The sequence below is a fragment of the Danio rerio genome, chromosome 11 (assembly GCF_049306965.1).
Source record: "Danio rerio strain Tuebingen ecotype United States chromosome 11, GRCz12tu, whole genome shotgun sequence".
In the NCBI taxonomy this organism is placed as follows: Eukaryota; Metazoa; Chordata; class Actinopteri; order Cypriniformes; family Danionidae; genus Danio; species Danio rerio.
In genome coordinates this window covers 28545885-28561974 of record NC_133186.1, presented here as the reverse complement: position 1 = coordinate 28561974, position 16090 = coordinate 28545885, and the positions used below count along the sequence as shown (strand labels likewise).

General features: G+C 33.6%; 1 protein-coding gene across 7 annotated transcripts in view; it reads right to left on the bottom strand.

Moving 5' to 3' along the window:
• The window catches only part of unm_sa1614 (un-named sa1614), a 91588-nt gene extending 80455 nt beyond the window's left edge, over nt 1-11133 (bottom strand). For 4 of the 7 annotated variants that reach the window (XM_005169326.6, XM_685280.10, XM_073916771.1 and 1 more), the window contains exon 1: nt 10826-11133. In XM_005169326.6, coding sequence (XP_005169383.2) covers nt 10826-10951 — 126 coding nt within the window. In that variant the 5' untranslated portion in view covers nt 10952-11133. Of the gene's footprint in view, nt 1-6204; nt 6541-10825 lie in introns of those variants that run through there. The other 3 variants (XM_073916770.1, XM_068224347.2, XM_073916772.1) reach the window with 3 other exon arrangements.
• Nucleotides 11134-16090: the final 4957 nt, after the last annotated feature.

The window sequence follows — 16090 nt, the reverse complement described above, 5'->3', positions numbered from 1 at the left end:
TTTCTCACTTGCATCTGGGACAGCCCATTGGTTTATCTCACAGAAAAAAACTGACCGCTTATATAAAGTGGTAACTGCTATTTATAGTGTTCATGGTAATCAAAAGACAGACAGGGTGCAAGCATACACACGCACATGTTCAGAAATAGCATAAAACCCACTCAGATGAACTCAACAGCATAAATCTATCATGATGTCAATAAAACTATATGCTGATGCCATTTCCTCAGCAATGTATATATATATATATATATATATATATATATATATTCAAAAATATAATAATTCTGTATGAATATTATTATCTTTGTTCCATCATGTTGTTTTGAAATGGCATACCGTTCTTCTAAGGATCTAAGAAACTAAAAACAAGTTTTAAGAAATACTAGTCACCAAATACTTTGGGTTCCCACTGACTTCTGTGTGGTATTGTATAAATGTATTTTCTGTTCCACAGACCTTAATTTATATGAGATTATTTTAGATTTTACAAATACATTTTTTTTTATTTCAGTTATTATTATTAACCCTAATTAATATTATTAGTTGGTTTCCTCTAGCCGTGTGTGTGTGTCTCAATACATAAATAGATTTTTTCTAATACTATTTAATTTTTTTATATGGGATAAACTTATAATAACCAATTAAATTTGGAATTAAATGTCTGAATGCCCAAAAATACTTTCATCAAAAAAATCTCTTATTTATTAAGTTAAATTACTGCAAATTAAATTAAATTAAATTAAATCGGTAACATTTTAGTTTTGGTTGAAATTTATGCTATTAACTACAGGCTTAACACCTGCCTATTATTAGGATTTTAACTGTTCATTAGTAGTTCATTCAAAGTATGATTTTATTTTGCATCCCTAATCCCACTCAAATCCTAAATCCAACCTGTGCCTCACTAACTATTAATAAACAGCTAATTAGTAGTTTATTAAGCTACAGTAGTAGTGTTAGTTAACAGTTTGTTAATACCGTGAATTGTGACTCAGAGGGTTACAATTAAATTAAAAACTAAATGAAATCATCAGGCAGCATGAATAATCTTCTAATAATATATGATCAGGCATAATAATAAATAATATTAAGTATCTAACATGCAATTTCAGGTTCATTTACAAAAAAATATTTATTTATATATATATATATATATATATATATATATATATATATATATATATATATATATATATATATATATATATATATATATATATATATATATATATATATATATATATATATATATATATATATATATATATACATAACATTGATTGCTCAAATAATCATCTTTATTTGTGATCATTAAAATCACATCACAATATTATAGAGCACATAAAATTTGTTATTTATCAAATTTTACAGAAACAGTTCACCAGAAAGAAAAATCCCCTTGATTGTGTAAAGTGCCAGTAAACATATTCCTCTGAGCTGCTTCTCACATTTTAATTACAATCATAACTAATCTTAAAAGCTTCTTTTCCCTGGGAGAAAAACAGTGTCCTTGCATGCCTCAAAAATTAATCATTCACCACAACAGAACAGACAGAACTAAAGTCAAACAGGTTTAACGTGGCACAAGGGTGAATAACAATAACAGAATGTTAACTTTAGGTTGAACAGACCCTGTGCATCTAAAAGAAAATGGGCTCCATGTTTGTAAAAACACTAAGTGCCTCAAATTGGCTTTTATCACACTAAGTGCTGCAGAAATTCACAATAATGCATTAAAGCAGGATCTCTGGGGAATCAGTGCTACAGGGTCAGGTTAAATAGGGTATCAATTACTTCTACCTATTCATTTTATTTTAAGGCAAGTCACTGCAGGTTAATACAAATAATTGTTTAATAATAATCCCCAGAGTTCCACAGTTGGTTGACTACATAAAGCATTGAAAACTTTTTATATGCTGTTTAAATGGGCAATTTTAGCATTATTTAATGGCATTAAAAACACATTTCTAACACAAAAATCTTCAAAATTCTTGTGAATCACTCCATAATCCATGAAATACATGAAAATAATGTAAGCAGCCTGAAATAATTTCACATAAATTCATTTATATTCCTTCAGCTTAGTCCCTTATTTATCAGGGGTCGCCACAGTGGAAGGAACCGCCAGCTAAATTCACATAAATTGAAAAGAAAATAAATTGTATAAACTTAATTACATGTGCGACACATATCCCTTGGTAAAAATCTAAATATAGATGTAAATAAAAATGTGAAAGCTGATGCAAGTGCTGCTGAAGTGAAGATTTACTGTATACAGCTCACTCCAGGACAAATAAAATCATTTTTGAGAAAACAGACTTATATATTGTATAATGAAACAGAAAATATGTATTGTGATTTAAATCTACAGACACAAGGTAATTAAAAAGTGCGACAAAAGAACATTTATAATACTCTGGATGTTTCCTTTACAGTACAAAAGGCTAAAAAGCTCACTAAAAAGTGCATGAACAAGATGCTTTCAGTAGTATAAGTGTTCTACAAGTCTAATATGAATAATTTCACGTCATCTTAATGTAAATACTTTGTGTAAAACTAAATAAAGGAAAAAAATAGAGAGATACTTTCAGAAGTGTAATTGTCCTACAAGTTCAATATGATTCACTGCATGCCATCTTGATGTAAATACTTTTGTGTAAAACTTTAATAAAGGGTAAAAGAATATGTGTGTGTTTCTTTAAGAGACCAGAGCAGGAGGAAAAACCCTACTACAGCATATTGCTTTTGTTCCTCTTATACTCTCACCAAACTCTCCAAGAACAAAGATAACAGTAATATCAGGTGTCTGAATAAATGAATGGGTAACCCTGGATTACATTATACGGAAAAACAAGCGGAACACAACAGACTTCAGTTCAGCAGATTATCTGAGTACTCCAATTATCTTTCATTACTCCTCTCTGGTGCCTCTGCTAATCCTACATCGCCCCTCATTTCGATTTACTTTCAGCAAACAAACAATGGGAAGGCTCAAGCACCATGCTGTGCTGAAGAGAGATATCGCAGAGGTGTTAGATGTATTAATGAGAGAAGAGGGAAATCTGTCCAGTTCCTGCTTTGTCATTAAGTCACATGACCTAAACTCTGACTATATTATTGCGTGGGGTTCCCATTGTCTCTCTTGAGGTCAGTGCAGATTAAAGCGAAGCATCTGTGCTTTATTATCCTCTTCTCGATTCATCCTCTTTCGTATGATCAAATATCAGGTTGGTAATTCATCAAAATTATTGTGAGTTTAAATGAGTAGGTGAAGAAGATTTAAAATAGACGGCACAGTTAACCCAAAAATTAGGGGGAGAAAACTTAAAAAACAAAAATTATTCAAATTGTATTCAAATCGGTTTATGATAATGGACCCTTTTCACAAGACTGTTATGATGTTTATTTGGTCATCATAACCTTAAAGTTCTAAATATTTTGATTTAAAAAAAGAGCAATTCCAGTGTTATGGATGTGACATTTGCTGTATAAATTTAAAACATAAATTCACAGAGAAAGTATTTGTTAATATTATATTGTTTATATTTTCCAGAATAACCAACCACAGAGTTAAAGGACCAGAAAAATATCAATCTGTAAACATGTTTTGTACTTAAAACGAGGAAAATAAACATGCATTATGGATGTGACAAAAAAAGTCTGTGAGTTTACAGTATACAACATACTAAGTAGAAAATCTGTGAATGAAACTGCACAACACCAAAAGAAACAGTGATAATCAAAATGATAAGAGTTGGTTCTCTATAAAACAAAAATGATTGGTTTTATTTTATTTAATATTTTTTACATTTATGAGAAAAAAGTGTCGTTATGGATGTGACGTCTCTCCGTTATGGATGTGACGGATGTGAAATTGCCACTTGTGTGACTTTGGTAAATCAAATAGATTAGTTTGAAAACATTAACAGATGCATGTTTGAGTATTTCTAAAGTGCTTTAAAATACTTGCTTGCCCAAAAAACCCAGACATGGTTTCCATTTTTTGGTGAAAACATTTTTTTTTCATGGCAAGGTTGACATTTGCACGGATTTGCTCTGTATTATATAATCTTTGCATCAAATTACAAAAAACGATTTACTGCTTGTGCGAGGAGTTTCTAATGCAGCATCTATGGGACAGGACAGTAAATTTGAAGTACTTCTCTTTTCTGGCTGCCATCATCAGTCTGACACTATTTTTTTCCTTTTTCTGAAAGTCTTGATAACACAATTGTGGAGCGTTTTTTTATTATTATTTCAGCAAATGGGACTGTAAAAAAATTTTTTTTTTGTAGTACTCTCCCATTCACTGCACTCTAAGTTTACCCAACCATGGCGACTTCTGCTGCTGAGAAACCCAGAAATGTGAAAAGGGTCTATTAAAAAAATCCTTTATTATCTGTTTTTGTCCCGTCACTGTCATTCTCTTCCATTGTGGAAACTTCTGACACGAAAAAAAAACTAATTCCTTGTTTACATAAACATACTTGGAAATACAGCTGTTTCTAATTTGTACATTTAATCATATACAGTATATACTCTCAGAAATAAAGGTACTGGAGCTGTTACTGTTACATATTTTAACCTTAAGGGTCCATAATGGTCCATCAAAGGTACTTTTTAGGTACAGTACATCTGGGCACTTTTATGCACCTTTGAGGCACCACTGTGAACTCTTTGACTACAAATATGTATCTTTTGAAAAGGTACTGCCCCAGTGACATTTTGGGCATTTTAAAATGTATAAACATTGTGCAATAAAATTCTAATTATATTATATGAATTTATTATATTATTAATTGTATGCATTTTATTTAGATATATTTATTTGTTCCAAAAGAAATGTGTTTTTGTACTATCACATATTTTTGACACTTCATTTTGTTCCATAGATTCGCATCATGGATGTGCAGCCGACAAACCTGCAACAACTGTGTGATGCTATTATATATATATATATATATATATATATATATATATATATATATATATATATATATATATATATATATATATATATATATATATATATATATATATATATATATATATTTGCTAATCAATATCTTTCAATCATATGAGTCCTAAGCTACTATAAATAACCACAGTTTTCAGCTCATTTTATCTTCGTTTGGAAGAAACCCCCCTCCTCCTCTATTCTCCTCCTTTACCTCTGATTGGGCGGCACGGCGGCCCAGTGGTTAGCACTGTGAGCCCCACAGCAAGAACACTGCCGGCCCTGGTCCCTCAGAACCGGTGGGTGTTTCTGTGAGGAGTTTTTATGTTCTCCCCATGTCTGCGTGGGTTCCCCTGGGTTCTCCGGTTTCCCTGGGTCCCCCGGTTTCCTCCCACCATCCAAAGACATTCAACACGTATAACAATCAAGCATTTGTCTAACCCCTCTGTTCCCTTAGCTACCGCAGTCGGGGAGTTCTGAGATCCACCGAGCTCAGGCTCCCCTCTCGCTCTGCCAACGGATCCCTTGAGCTCGGGGCTCTCTCCCGGGACAGCATGCCAAACAAGCTTTTATAAATCATCAGCTAAGTGTGAACTCTTGAAATATTTTCCAAATGATGTTTAACAGAGCAAGGAAATTTTCACAGTATGTCTGATAATATTTTTTCTTCAAGAGAGAGTCATGTTTGTTTTATTTCGGCTAGAATAAAAGCAGTTTTAAATTTTTTGAACACAATTTTAGGGACAAAATTATTAGCCCCTTTAAGCTATATTTTTTCTTGATAATCTACAGAACAAACCATCATTATACAATAACTTGCCTAATTACTCTAACCTGCCTAGTTAACCTAATCAACCCAGTTAAGCCTTTAATGTCACTTTAAGCTGTATTAAAGTGTCTTGAAAAATGTCTAGTTAAATATTATTTACAGTCATCATGGCAAAGATAAAATAACTCAGTTATTAGAGATGAGTTATTAAAACTAATTATGTTTAGAAATGTGTTGAAAAAATTTGCTCTCCGTTAAACAAAAATTGGGGAAAAAATAAACAAGCAGTCTAAACATTATATATATTTATACAACAGTTCTGTCTGGTTCTCAGATCTGATTGGCTGATAGCCGTGCGGTATTCTGCAATATCAGAACCCCTACAGCCTCTTTACCCTTTGTGTATTACTCCGCCCACATACAGCCAGCAAAAAGCAGACACTACAGATCTACAGTTTAAAACATGCACGCTCACCTGTTTAACTGTCAGATTATGATTTGAATCAGGAAGAAAGTAGTCCTCATACAGGCCTGCGGCCTCGAATGTAGTCCTCATACATGCCTGCGGCCTCGTGCCAACGCACGCCTCCCACCAGTGCCGATATACAGCCATATCGCACTGCTATTTGTGTGATATTGCTCATTTATACAACAGTTCTGTCTGGTTCTTGAATCTGATTGGTTGATAGCCGTGATGTAAAGCCTCTTTACCCTTTGTATATTACTCTGCCCACATATAATCAGGAAAAAGCAGACACTACAGATCTAAAGTTTAAAAGATGCTTGCTCAACTGTTTAACTGTCAGCTTATGATTTGAATCCAAGGCGGAAGAAAGTAGTTCCTCATACACAAGGGTTTTTGAGACTCTCCATGTTTGATTTAGTTTTTTATACACAATTATGCCGTCAAACTGTTGTATAAACACAATATCACACGAGTAGCAGTGCAATATGGCTGTATATCAGCACTGGTGGGGGCACACGCACGCCTCCCACCAGTGCCGTTAAACAGCCATATCGCACTGCTACTCGTGTGATATTGCTCATATATATACTGTATATTAAGGTATATGTTTTGATATTAATATTTATTACATCTATCTTTCTACAAACAGTTCCAAATGTATATTTAGTGACTATCAATAAAGTATAAATATACTTAAATTTAAACGCACACACACTCTTTAAATAACTACATACTTTTAGTTAAGTGTTTTGCATTGCATCTTAATTATGTTTTGCCCTAAAATGTTTTATTTACAAAAAAATACTAACAATACATAAATAAACTCATGCAGACAAGTACAGACAAATGTCATTTTTTGTATTAACTTTCCTGTTTTCCCTCTTAATAAGTCGTTTTAAGGGGTTTGTCTAAGAAGCAAGATGTGCTGTAAATCTAGAATAAGGCTGATGAAATGAAGGTATCCTTTATTAAAATATTCTAGAGTGAGAATGGTGCTGAGTTTTTTTTTTGCTACAGTATAAAAGCTAATGAATGATTCAGATGAAATACTGACTCTACCAGACCACTGCTTAGACTCTCTTATAGCTCTTTTGTCCTGAATCCCCCTGAGGTTGTGTGTGTGTGTAAAAGCTCACTATATATGAAGGGTCTCCTCCTGTCACATGAAGCCCAAACAATCAAGCATGTAATTCAGTGTGCTGTTCAATTTGTATGGCTGTGTATTGAGCAGACCAGGTCATCACCATAGTTACTTCACATTCCACTGTCACTCTTATTAAAGCAGTCATCATTCAATTGTTACCACGCGCAGCCCACTGGATGCTCTAAATTGGCAAAACATGAAAGCCAAAATTGATACCACCAAAAGCCAATTTGCATAAATCCAGCTTTATGTATAAAATACAATGATGAGCAAGACAATACTTAGCAAGTCTATTAGGAAGAGGGTGAATGATGTGTCAAAGATTTGTGATGGGACATTAATCACATAGTTTGTGGAAAAAATAAATATAGAAATAAAATATGTATGATAAATATTTGTATCATTCAATAAAGAGTTTAGAATTATAATAAACAATGCATAAAATATAAAGTAGATAAAAATAACTACATCGTAAAACAAAGAAAAGTAGCTTTGAAAAATGTTGACTCAAAGAAATTATGGATAATAATATAAAATCGTTGATAATTATTACAATGCATATTACATTTCCCCATCAGCAAGATATATGAAAAGAATATATGTACAGGCCTGTGGGTTCAGGTTCAAAAAATCCCCCATCCCCCTACCCCAACTGACAAAGTCCAGAATTGGACCCCTATATTAGCTCATTTATCTCATTTTTGACTGCTATCCCATTATAAATTGTGAAAATTATAAATAATTATATATGGCTTTAAGAAAAATTTAATTAGTCAAGTGGCAACATTTTGACTGAAGAAAGTTGAATGAGCTGGATAGTTTTTATTTGCCCATAGGCTACAGTTTTTATTTTAAAACAAGTTTTACAAGATTCCTATTTTTTAAATGGTGTATGATAAAATAATTGTATTTAAAAATAAGTGTTTTTTCATATTTCTTTATTCATTTTTTTAAACACTAATCTTATAAAGGCGAGGCAGTGGCGCAGTAGGTAGTGCTGTCGCCTCACAGCAAGAAGGTCGCTGGGTCGCTGGTTCGAACCTCGGCTTAGTTGTCGTTTCTGTGTGGAGTTTGCATGTTCTCCCTGCCTTCGCGTGGGTTTCCTTCGGGTGCTGCAAGACATGCAGTATAGGTGAATTGGGTAGGCTAAATTGTCTGTAGTGTGTGTGTGGATGTTTCCCAGAGATGGGTTGCGGCTGAAAGGGCATCCGCTGCGTAAAAACTTACTGAATAAGTTGGCGGTTCATTCCGCTGTGGCGACCCCGGATTAATAAAGGGACTAAGCTGACAAGAAAATGAATGAATGAATGACTAATCCTATAACAATATTTATAAAAGTGGATTAACTTACAGTTTAAATCCAAATTTTTAAATAAATACTTAGTAGTAAAATAGTACATTGAGCACAAAATGCATAATTGCACTCTAAGAGATGCTGGGTTATTTATACATTATAGATTAACCAAACATTGGTTACATTTGGTCTTGTTAATTTTTTTTTTTAATTAAACCAGCAGTTGGGTTAGTCCCTATTACACCCAGAATTGGGTTAAAATAATCTGTTTTTTAGAGTGTGAATAGAAAATGAGGCGAATAACTGCAAAAACTTTTTCAGAAAAAAAAAGGAAAGCCACTCCTTTCAATACACACACACAGTAAATTCAGTATAAGCCCCCTGAATTATTAGTCCCCGTTTATTTTTTTTAGCAAAATTCTGTTTAACGGAGAGAAGATTTTTTTCAGCACATTTCTAAACATAATAGTTTTAATAACTCACCTCTAATAACTGAATTATTTTATCTTTGCCATGATGACAGTAAATAATATTTGACCAGATATTTTTCAAGACACTTCTATACAGCTTAAATTGACATTTAAAGGCTTAACCAGGTTAATTAAGTTAACTAGGCAGGTTAGAGTAATTAGGCAAGTTCTTGTATAATGATGGTTTGTTCTGTAGACTTTCAGAAAACAGCTTTAAGGGGCTAATAATTTTGACCTTAAAATGGTTTCTAAAAACTGCTTTTATTCTAGCTGAAATAAAACAAATAAGACTTTCTCCAGAAAAAAAAAACATTATTAGACATACTGTGAAAATTTCCTTGCTCTATTTAACATAATTTGGAAAATATTTAAAAAGTAAAAACAAATTCAAAGGGGGGCTAATAATTCTGACTTTAACTGTATATACTGTATATATTAATTTACACACACACATTGTATAATAGCATATATCCTATATAGGTTAAATATTATAATTATTTGTAATATATAATTAATTAGTGATATTATAATATGCACACACACACACACACACACACACACACATGTAAAATTATAAAAATTATTGATAATGTTACAATCCATATCACATCTCCCCACTGGCAAAATATATATGAAAAGAAAAAAATGTGTGTATATTAAAATATATATTCATCAATCTGTTTATTTATCCATTTAAAGTTTGTTTGCTGGTTTGTTTGTTTGTTTGTTAGTTTGTTTGTTTGTTTGTTTTCTGTTATTATGCACTATCAACACCTCTGTTGAATTTAACAGTAGGTGTTTGTTGCATGCAGTAGTTTTGTGAAACGCACTATGCTTTCAGTCACATGCAAAATGTGATTTACTCTAACGGGACATGGTTCTGGATCAGCATCCTTTGTTGGTCCTGGAGCAACATCTCTACCAACCAATCAACCCACCCCTAACCCTAAAACTAGAAGCCAATGATTGGCTGACAGGGGGGCTGATTTAACAACAACAACAAAGGATGCTTGATCCAGACTGAGGAAAAAATGATGACGGTCATATTCATGGCTTGGTTTCTCAGCTCCAGAAGATCTATGGATCATAAGCCGGCTTTTGTTTATGCAGCTCATTAAACACTGATGAAAGGCACGTGCTTGTGATAATACAGCAGTAGCGTGTATTGACGCACGGGTAAAGGATAGGCGATAAGAGGCACTGCATATAGAGTAAAGAGCGATGTTACTACAAAACAACAAAACAACTACGTTTTAATTTCTAATAACGACAAGGAAATGCATATATAAAAGGGCAATGTAATGCGATATTCTTCCTCTTTCAGTTGCACCACAGGAAAACGAGAGGATATGCGATATTTGATCATTTTTACTATTTATAAAGCACGCTTATTGTATGTCCACAACCATTTTCAATACTCTAATTGAGGATTAGCTTGAAATCACATGGTTTGGGGTGTTGGAAACAGACTGCGCTCAATCCAGATGATTCAACCAGACAAAGAGCATCAGTATCTGCCGGAGTGATGTTTGAAGCAAGAAAAAACATTTATAATACAACATGCACAGTGGACGAAGCAGTTCTTCAATAAAACAGAGCACATTAAACTGATTCTTATGCTGGACAAGGCTGAACAGCTTCGTTTCATTCATCATGACGTACAACTCAACTGTCAAAGACATAATAAGAAGCGAGGCTCATAATACAAGCGTAATTTCATACCTCCTCGATATTGTTGGCAGAATTTCGGCAACTTGTCATTTTGGTGTAGAAGGAAGAGGTGGTGGGAGAGCTGTAGTCCTCCAAAGTCTCCGCGATAAACTCATCCACTGATATGAACTCGGGCATTTTGGAGGAAAATGAGGAAAACGCTAATTACAAGGAAAAATGTTTCACAGCAAGCCCATTAAAAAGGATGGTCCGGTCGGTGAGGAAGTGTGTCGCTAAAAGAATGTCAGGCTGTCTGAAAAGTTCACACGACAGCAAAGTAAAGTGCGGCAGTGTTTGTGTTTGGCTATAGTGGCGAAAGCTCATAAAGAGGAAACAGGAGGGTTTTAGTGTCAGTCTAGCGCTGAGTGCTCGATAGTACGCATGCGCAGTTGGTCCACGGTCCCCACAAAGCACATCAATGGCTGGGATGGTTAACAGCGGTGGAACTATTATAAGCATCTCCTGTGGTCAATATGTTGGCAGCTACCGGATATGGTGGTAGGGTAGAGACAAAAAAATTGGTAACACATTACAATTAGGTTCATTAGTTAATGCATTTACTAACATGAACTAATCATGAACAACACATGTACAGCATTTATTAATCATAACTGAACATTTACTAATGCATTATTAACATCCAAGTCCATGCTTGTTAACATTAGTTAATGCACCATGAGTTAACATACTAACAATGAACTACTCTATTTTCATTAACTAACGTTAACTAACATGAACAAATACAGTAGTAGATGTATTGTTCATTGTTTATGTTAGTAAATGCATTAATTAACATTAACTAGTAAACCTTATTGTAAAGTGTGACCAATAAATTATATGCATAAAAAGCACACCACTAGACATTTCTGTTTTGCAATGACTGACAATGTACAATAATTCACTGAAAAACTAATTTCTGCAAAGTTGCAAACAATATATATGGGTTTATTTTAAACAAATGAAATTGAGTAATGTATAACTTCATTTGTTTGTTTAAATTCAACACACATAATATTGTTTACAGCCACTTAACTTTGAATCATCTCAGTGGTCATTGAAATATTTGAATCATCTTTCAGTGTACTATATATTTAATAATAATATAATAACTAAAGATAAAGATTCATAATTTCACATCAAATAAAATTCTAAAAAAAACAATTACAGGATACACTGTAAAAAAGCTGGGTTCCACACAATTGATTTGTGTTGGGACAACAGGGAGAAATTAAGTAAACAGATTAGTTTTTACATGTAAGATTATACATAAAACAATTAAGTTGTCCCACAAAAAAAAAAAAAAAAATTAATTAATTAAAGAACTGTGTTGTTTCAGCTCAGTTTATTTTGAACAAACAGCAAATGTTCTTTTTTGTGTATGAATTTACAGTTTTTCTCAGTGCCTTTGGTGCATTTCTCACAACACTATTTACATTTGCACAACAGCACATACATTTCTCAAAACAATTAGTCATTTGTGCACATCATAGTAGCAGTTTCCCATTCCTTCCAACAAATTGCAAATGCTTTTGGGCATGCATCAATTGCTTTCATACAACTCTGCTGTTTTATAACATAATCATTTGCTTATGTCATGTCAGTCAAAATTAACTAAACCTCATGCTGAAAAGTCATTCCATATAAAACTAATACACTGCAAAAAATGCTTTTCTCACTTAGATTTTTTGTCTTGTTTCTAGTCCAAATATCTAAAAATTCCTAAATCAAGAAGAGTTTTCTAGACAAGCAAAACATATTGTCTTGTTTTGAGAAATAATATTCCAATATTAAGTGAGTTTTTCCTTAAAACAAGCAAAATAATCTGCCAATGGGGTAAGCAAAATAATCTTACGTCAAAAGAAAAAACAAGATTAATTTGCTTACCCCATTGGCAGATTATTTTGCTTGTTTTAAAGTAAAACTCACTTAATATTGGCATATTATCTCTCAAAACAAGATAATATGTTTTGCCTGTTTTGAAAATGCTTCTTGATATAAGAAATTTTAGATATTTAGACTTGAAACAAGACAAAAAATCTAAGCAAGAAAAGTATTTTTTGCAGTGTAGTCCTTGTTTCATTACTTGAGTCATTATAGAAAAATGTTCAACAAATTGTTGAAATCTGTCAAGCAAATTTTATAAAACTTTTAAAATCTTTTTTTTTTTCCTGAGAATTTCTTCTAAATTGATCAACTTCATGATTTACAGACCTGTGTATGTTGTAGGTTCAGTTTCAACATGTACTGCAATATTGTTTACTGTTGTGCACAGCTCTACCCAAAGAGTTTCTGCTTATTATAAATAAGGGTGTATTTATTCTTTTGCTCAATGCTGTGAATAAATTAGAATTGCAAAGAGCAAATGAAGTAAAAATGTGAAACATACATATTCAGTGTCTTGTACTCAGATACCTCACTAAATGCAGTGATGTCAATATTTACTGTAGTTTTCAAATGGCTGTGTAAATAAGTATATAGTGCTGTCTTGAGCATTTTCAGGAAGTGTCACCAAAATCTGACTTTTTTTGCATTGGACATTAAACTTCATTAAACTTCATTTGACTATCTTGTTTATAAACAATGGTGTCAGGACTTTTCATCTTGATGACACTGACACTTTCATTGACATGAATACTTGTTTTTGAGGGATGAGCTATCCATATTAAGCAAGTGACGTGCTTTTGCAGTTTGTATTGTTTTAAGAAATGCATTAACTCTTGTGCAAATGTAATTAGTGTTGTGAGAAATGCACCAAAGCCACTGAGAAAAACTGTAAGTAGGACCTGGTAGATGACAAATGACATTTGCTGCTTGCTGTTTGTTGACATTTTTCTAAATGTAATTAATCACATAAGTCAAAAAAAAAAAAAAAAAAAAAACTAAATAAATACGCTGTATGACTGTACAGGTGACTTTAAATGTACAGAATACCATTGAAGACTTTGAGACATCAAGTATTTTTATTCACGTCTTAGTGAATAACTAGTATCTTTCAAACTAATAACATCTGGATACGTCTGTTCACGAATGGGCTACAGTATATGCACACAGACTTTTAATTTTTTAGCCAGGCAGCCCAAGGGCTTCCAGTGAACGGTCTTTCCATTACAAAATTGTCACGTTTACGCTCTGATTTCTTTAAAAATTAGCAACCTTCACTGCCTGTTAGATATACGATATGAAGTGGGTCTCAGAGCAGACAAGTAGCACTGCATTAAATTCCATTACCCCCCGCCATTTCTTTAAAACATGACAGTTTATTTTACGCCAGTATTTTCAATGGAATTTCTGAGCTATAGCCTGTTGGTACTGACGGGCGCTAGTGGTTACAACGGTCATACATCTAGTTTTTTACACTTGAACAACTAAATCAATGCTTAAGTCTGTTTAACTGAATGTATTTTAATGACATTATAACATCAATGCTGTAAAAACAACCTTTTAAAATTGAAAAAAGGCACCTTAAGCTTTCACCGGAAGTCTACCATTGGCTTTAAAACACTAGCTGTGCATATAGCCCATTTATCCATTTACCAGTTTTGCCAGTAGGTGGTGCTAAATGCTCTTTGTTCCTGTTTTGAATTCTTTGTTCATGATTTAACAGATTTGTTACAATCTTTAGTTTACGATTTATCCAGTGATTGTTGATTACATTATACCAGTAGGTGGCTACAAATGTTGTTTTTGTGTGTGTTTGTGTTTTGGTCAAATCGTTAATTCATTTTCTTTTCAGCTTAGTCCCTTTATTCATCAGGGGTCACCACAGCAGAATGAACCGCCAACTTATCCAGTTGGCGGTTCATTCCGCTGTGCGACCCCTGATTAATGAAGTGACTAAGCCGAAAAGAACATGAATGAATTAATACATTTTCAATTTTTTTGGAGAGGGGTCTGGCTGCAGACCTGGTGCAGTGCAATCTGGGCTGCATCCAATGCTTTTTAATGGGCTCACCTAACCCCACCCCTAACCCTACCCGTCACAGTGACGTCACTAGCTCCATTTGAGTGCATTGTGTCTGACATTGCATCGCTGAGTAATGCAGTCTCAGCTTGCATCATAAAGGCTGCATCCAGATACTATTGAATTTTTGTCCACTCCTGGTTAGTACTGTTTGTTTCACTTCAAGCTAATTTTGATGCATTCAGTCAATGTGTTTTCATTCATCCAGTTACAAATGAAACAAATGTGACCGCTGATATTTAAGACAACAGAGAATAAAAAAATATATATATTCATAAGGGCATTTAAAGCCACATACTCCCTTCCTCCTGGTCTAAGAGTGTAGAAAAGAGCATAACCATAGCGCATCATTAATAAAGCCTGGAAGTCACCTATCCCAGCTGTCACCTCTGATTAGAGTTTCACTCAGTCAGCCGTGGGCATGCTTCTACTCGAGAAAGCCCAAACCGGCCCTGCAGAGAGCCATGTGACCCCCGCTGCACATTCCCAAGCTGTTCATTCACAACAGAAACGCTACCTTACATCGTGCTGGCGGGACGCCTGCTGTCTGTGTGCTGTCAAAAGTGTCTAGCGTAACCCTCTGGTGTTGTCTGGCCATTTCAGACAAAAAATAAATCTTTTTTATAATCCTAAGTTCGTCAGAATGGTATGAAACCTGATAACTTTAGCAAGACCACACATCTGTGAATGACTCAGATGAAAAGGTACATTTACATTTACAGCCATCTACAGAAGTGAAAATGTATTTTATTTTTCAAATATTTCCCAAATTATGTTTAACAGAGAAAGGAATTTTTTCACAGTAATTCTTATAATATTTTTTCTTCTGGAAAATGTCTCGTTTGTTTTATTTTGGCCTTAATTAAAACAGATTTAAAAATTTTTTAATCATTTTAAGTTCAATATTTTTTTTTCATTAATCTAAAGCAGCAGTTCCCAAACTTTTCAGACCGTAACCCCCATAATAACAATGCCACTAACTCGCGACCCCCAATATTCTCTGAGGTGGTAATAAATATACAAAACATTGCACACAACGGCACACACATACCAACAGGCCCAAATCATTTTTGCCTTTATTTGACAGGACAGTAGTTTTACAGAAAGAGAAGTGGGAGAACGTTTATTAAGCTTACTAACCTGTCCTTTTTAAAGGGATAGTTCACCCAACAAATCAATATTTACTCACTATTTACCCACCCTTGAGTGGTTCCAAACTTTTTTTCAGTTTTAGATGAACTATCCCTTTAAGACAAAGGATTTCCTTTTTAAGTAAAGTAACTAAGCGCTTTTGACAGTGTACTGTATGTAAGGGT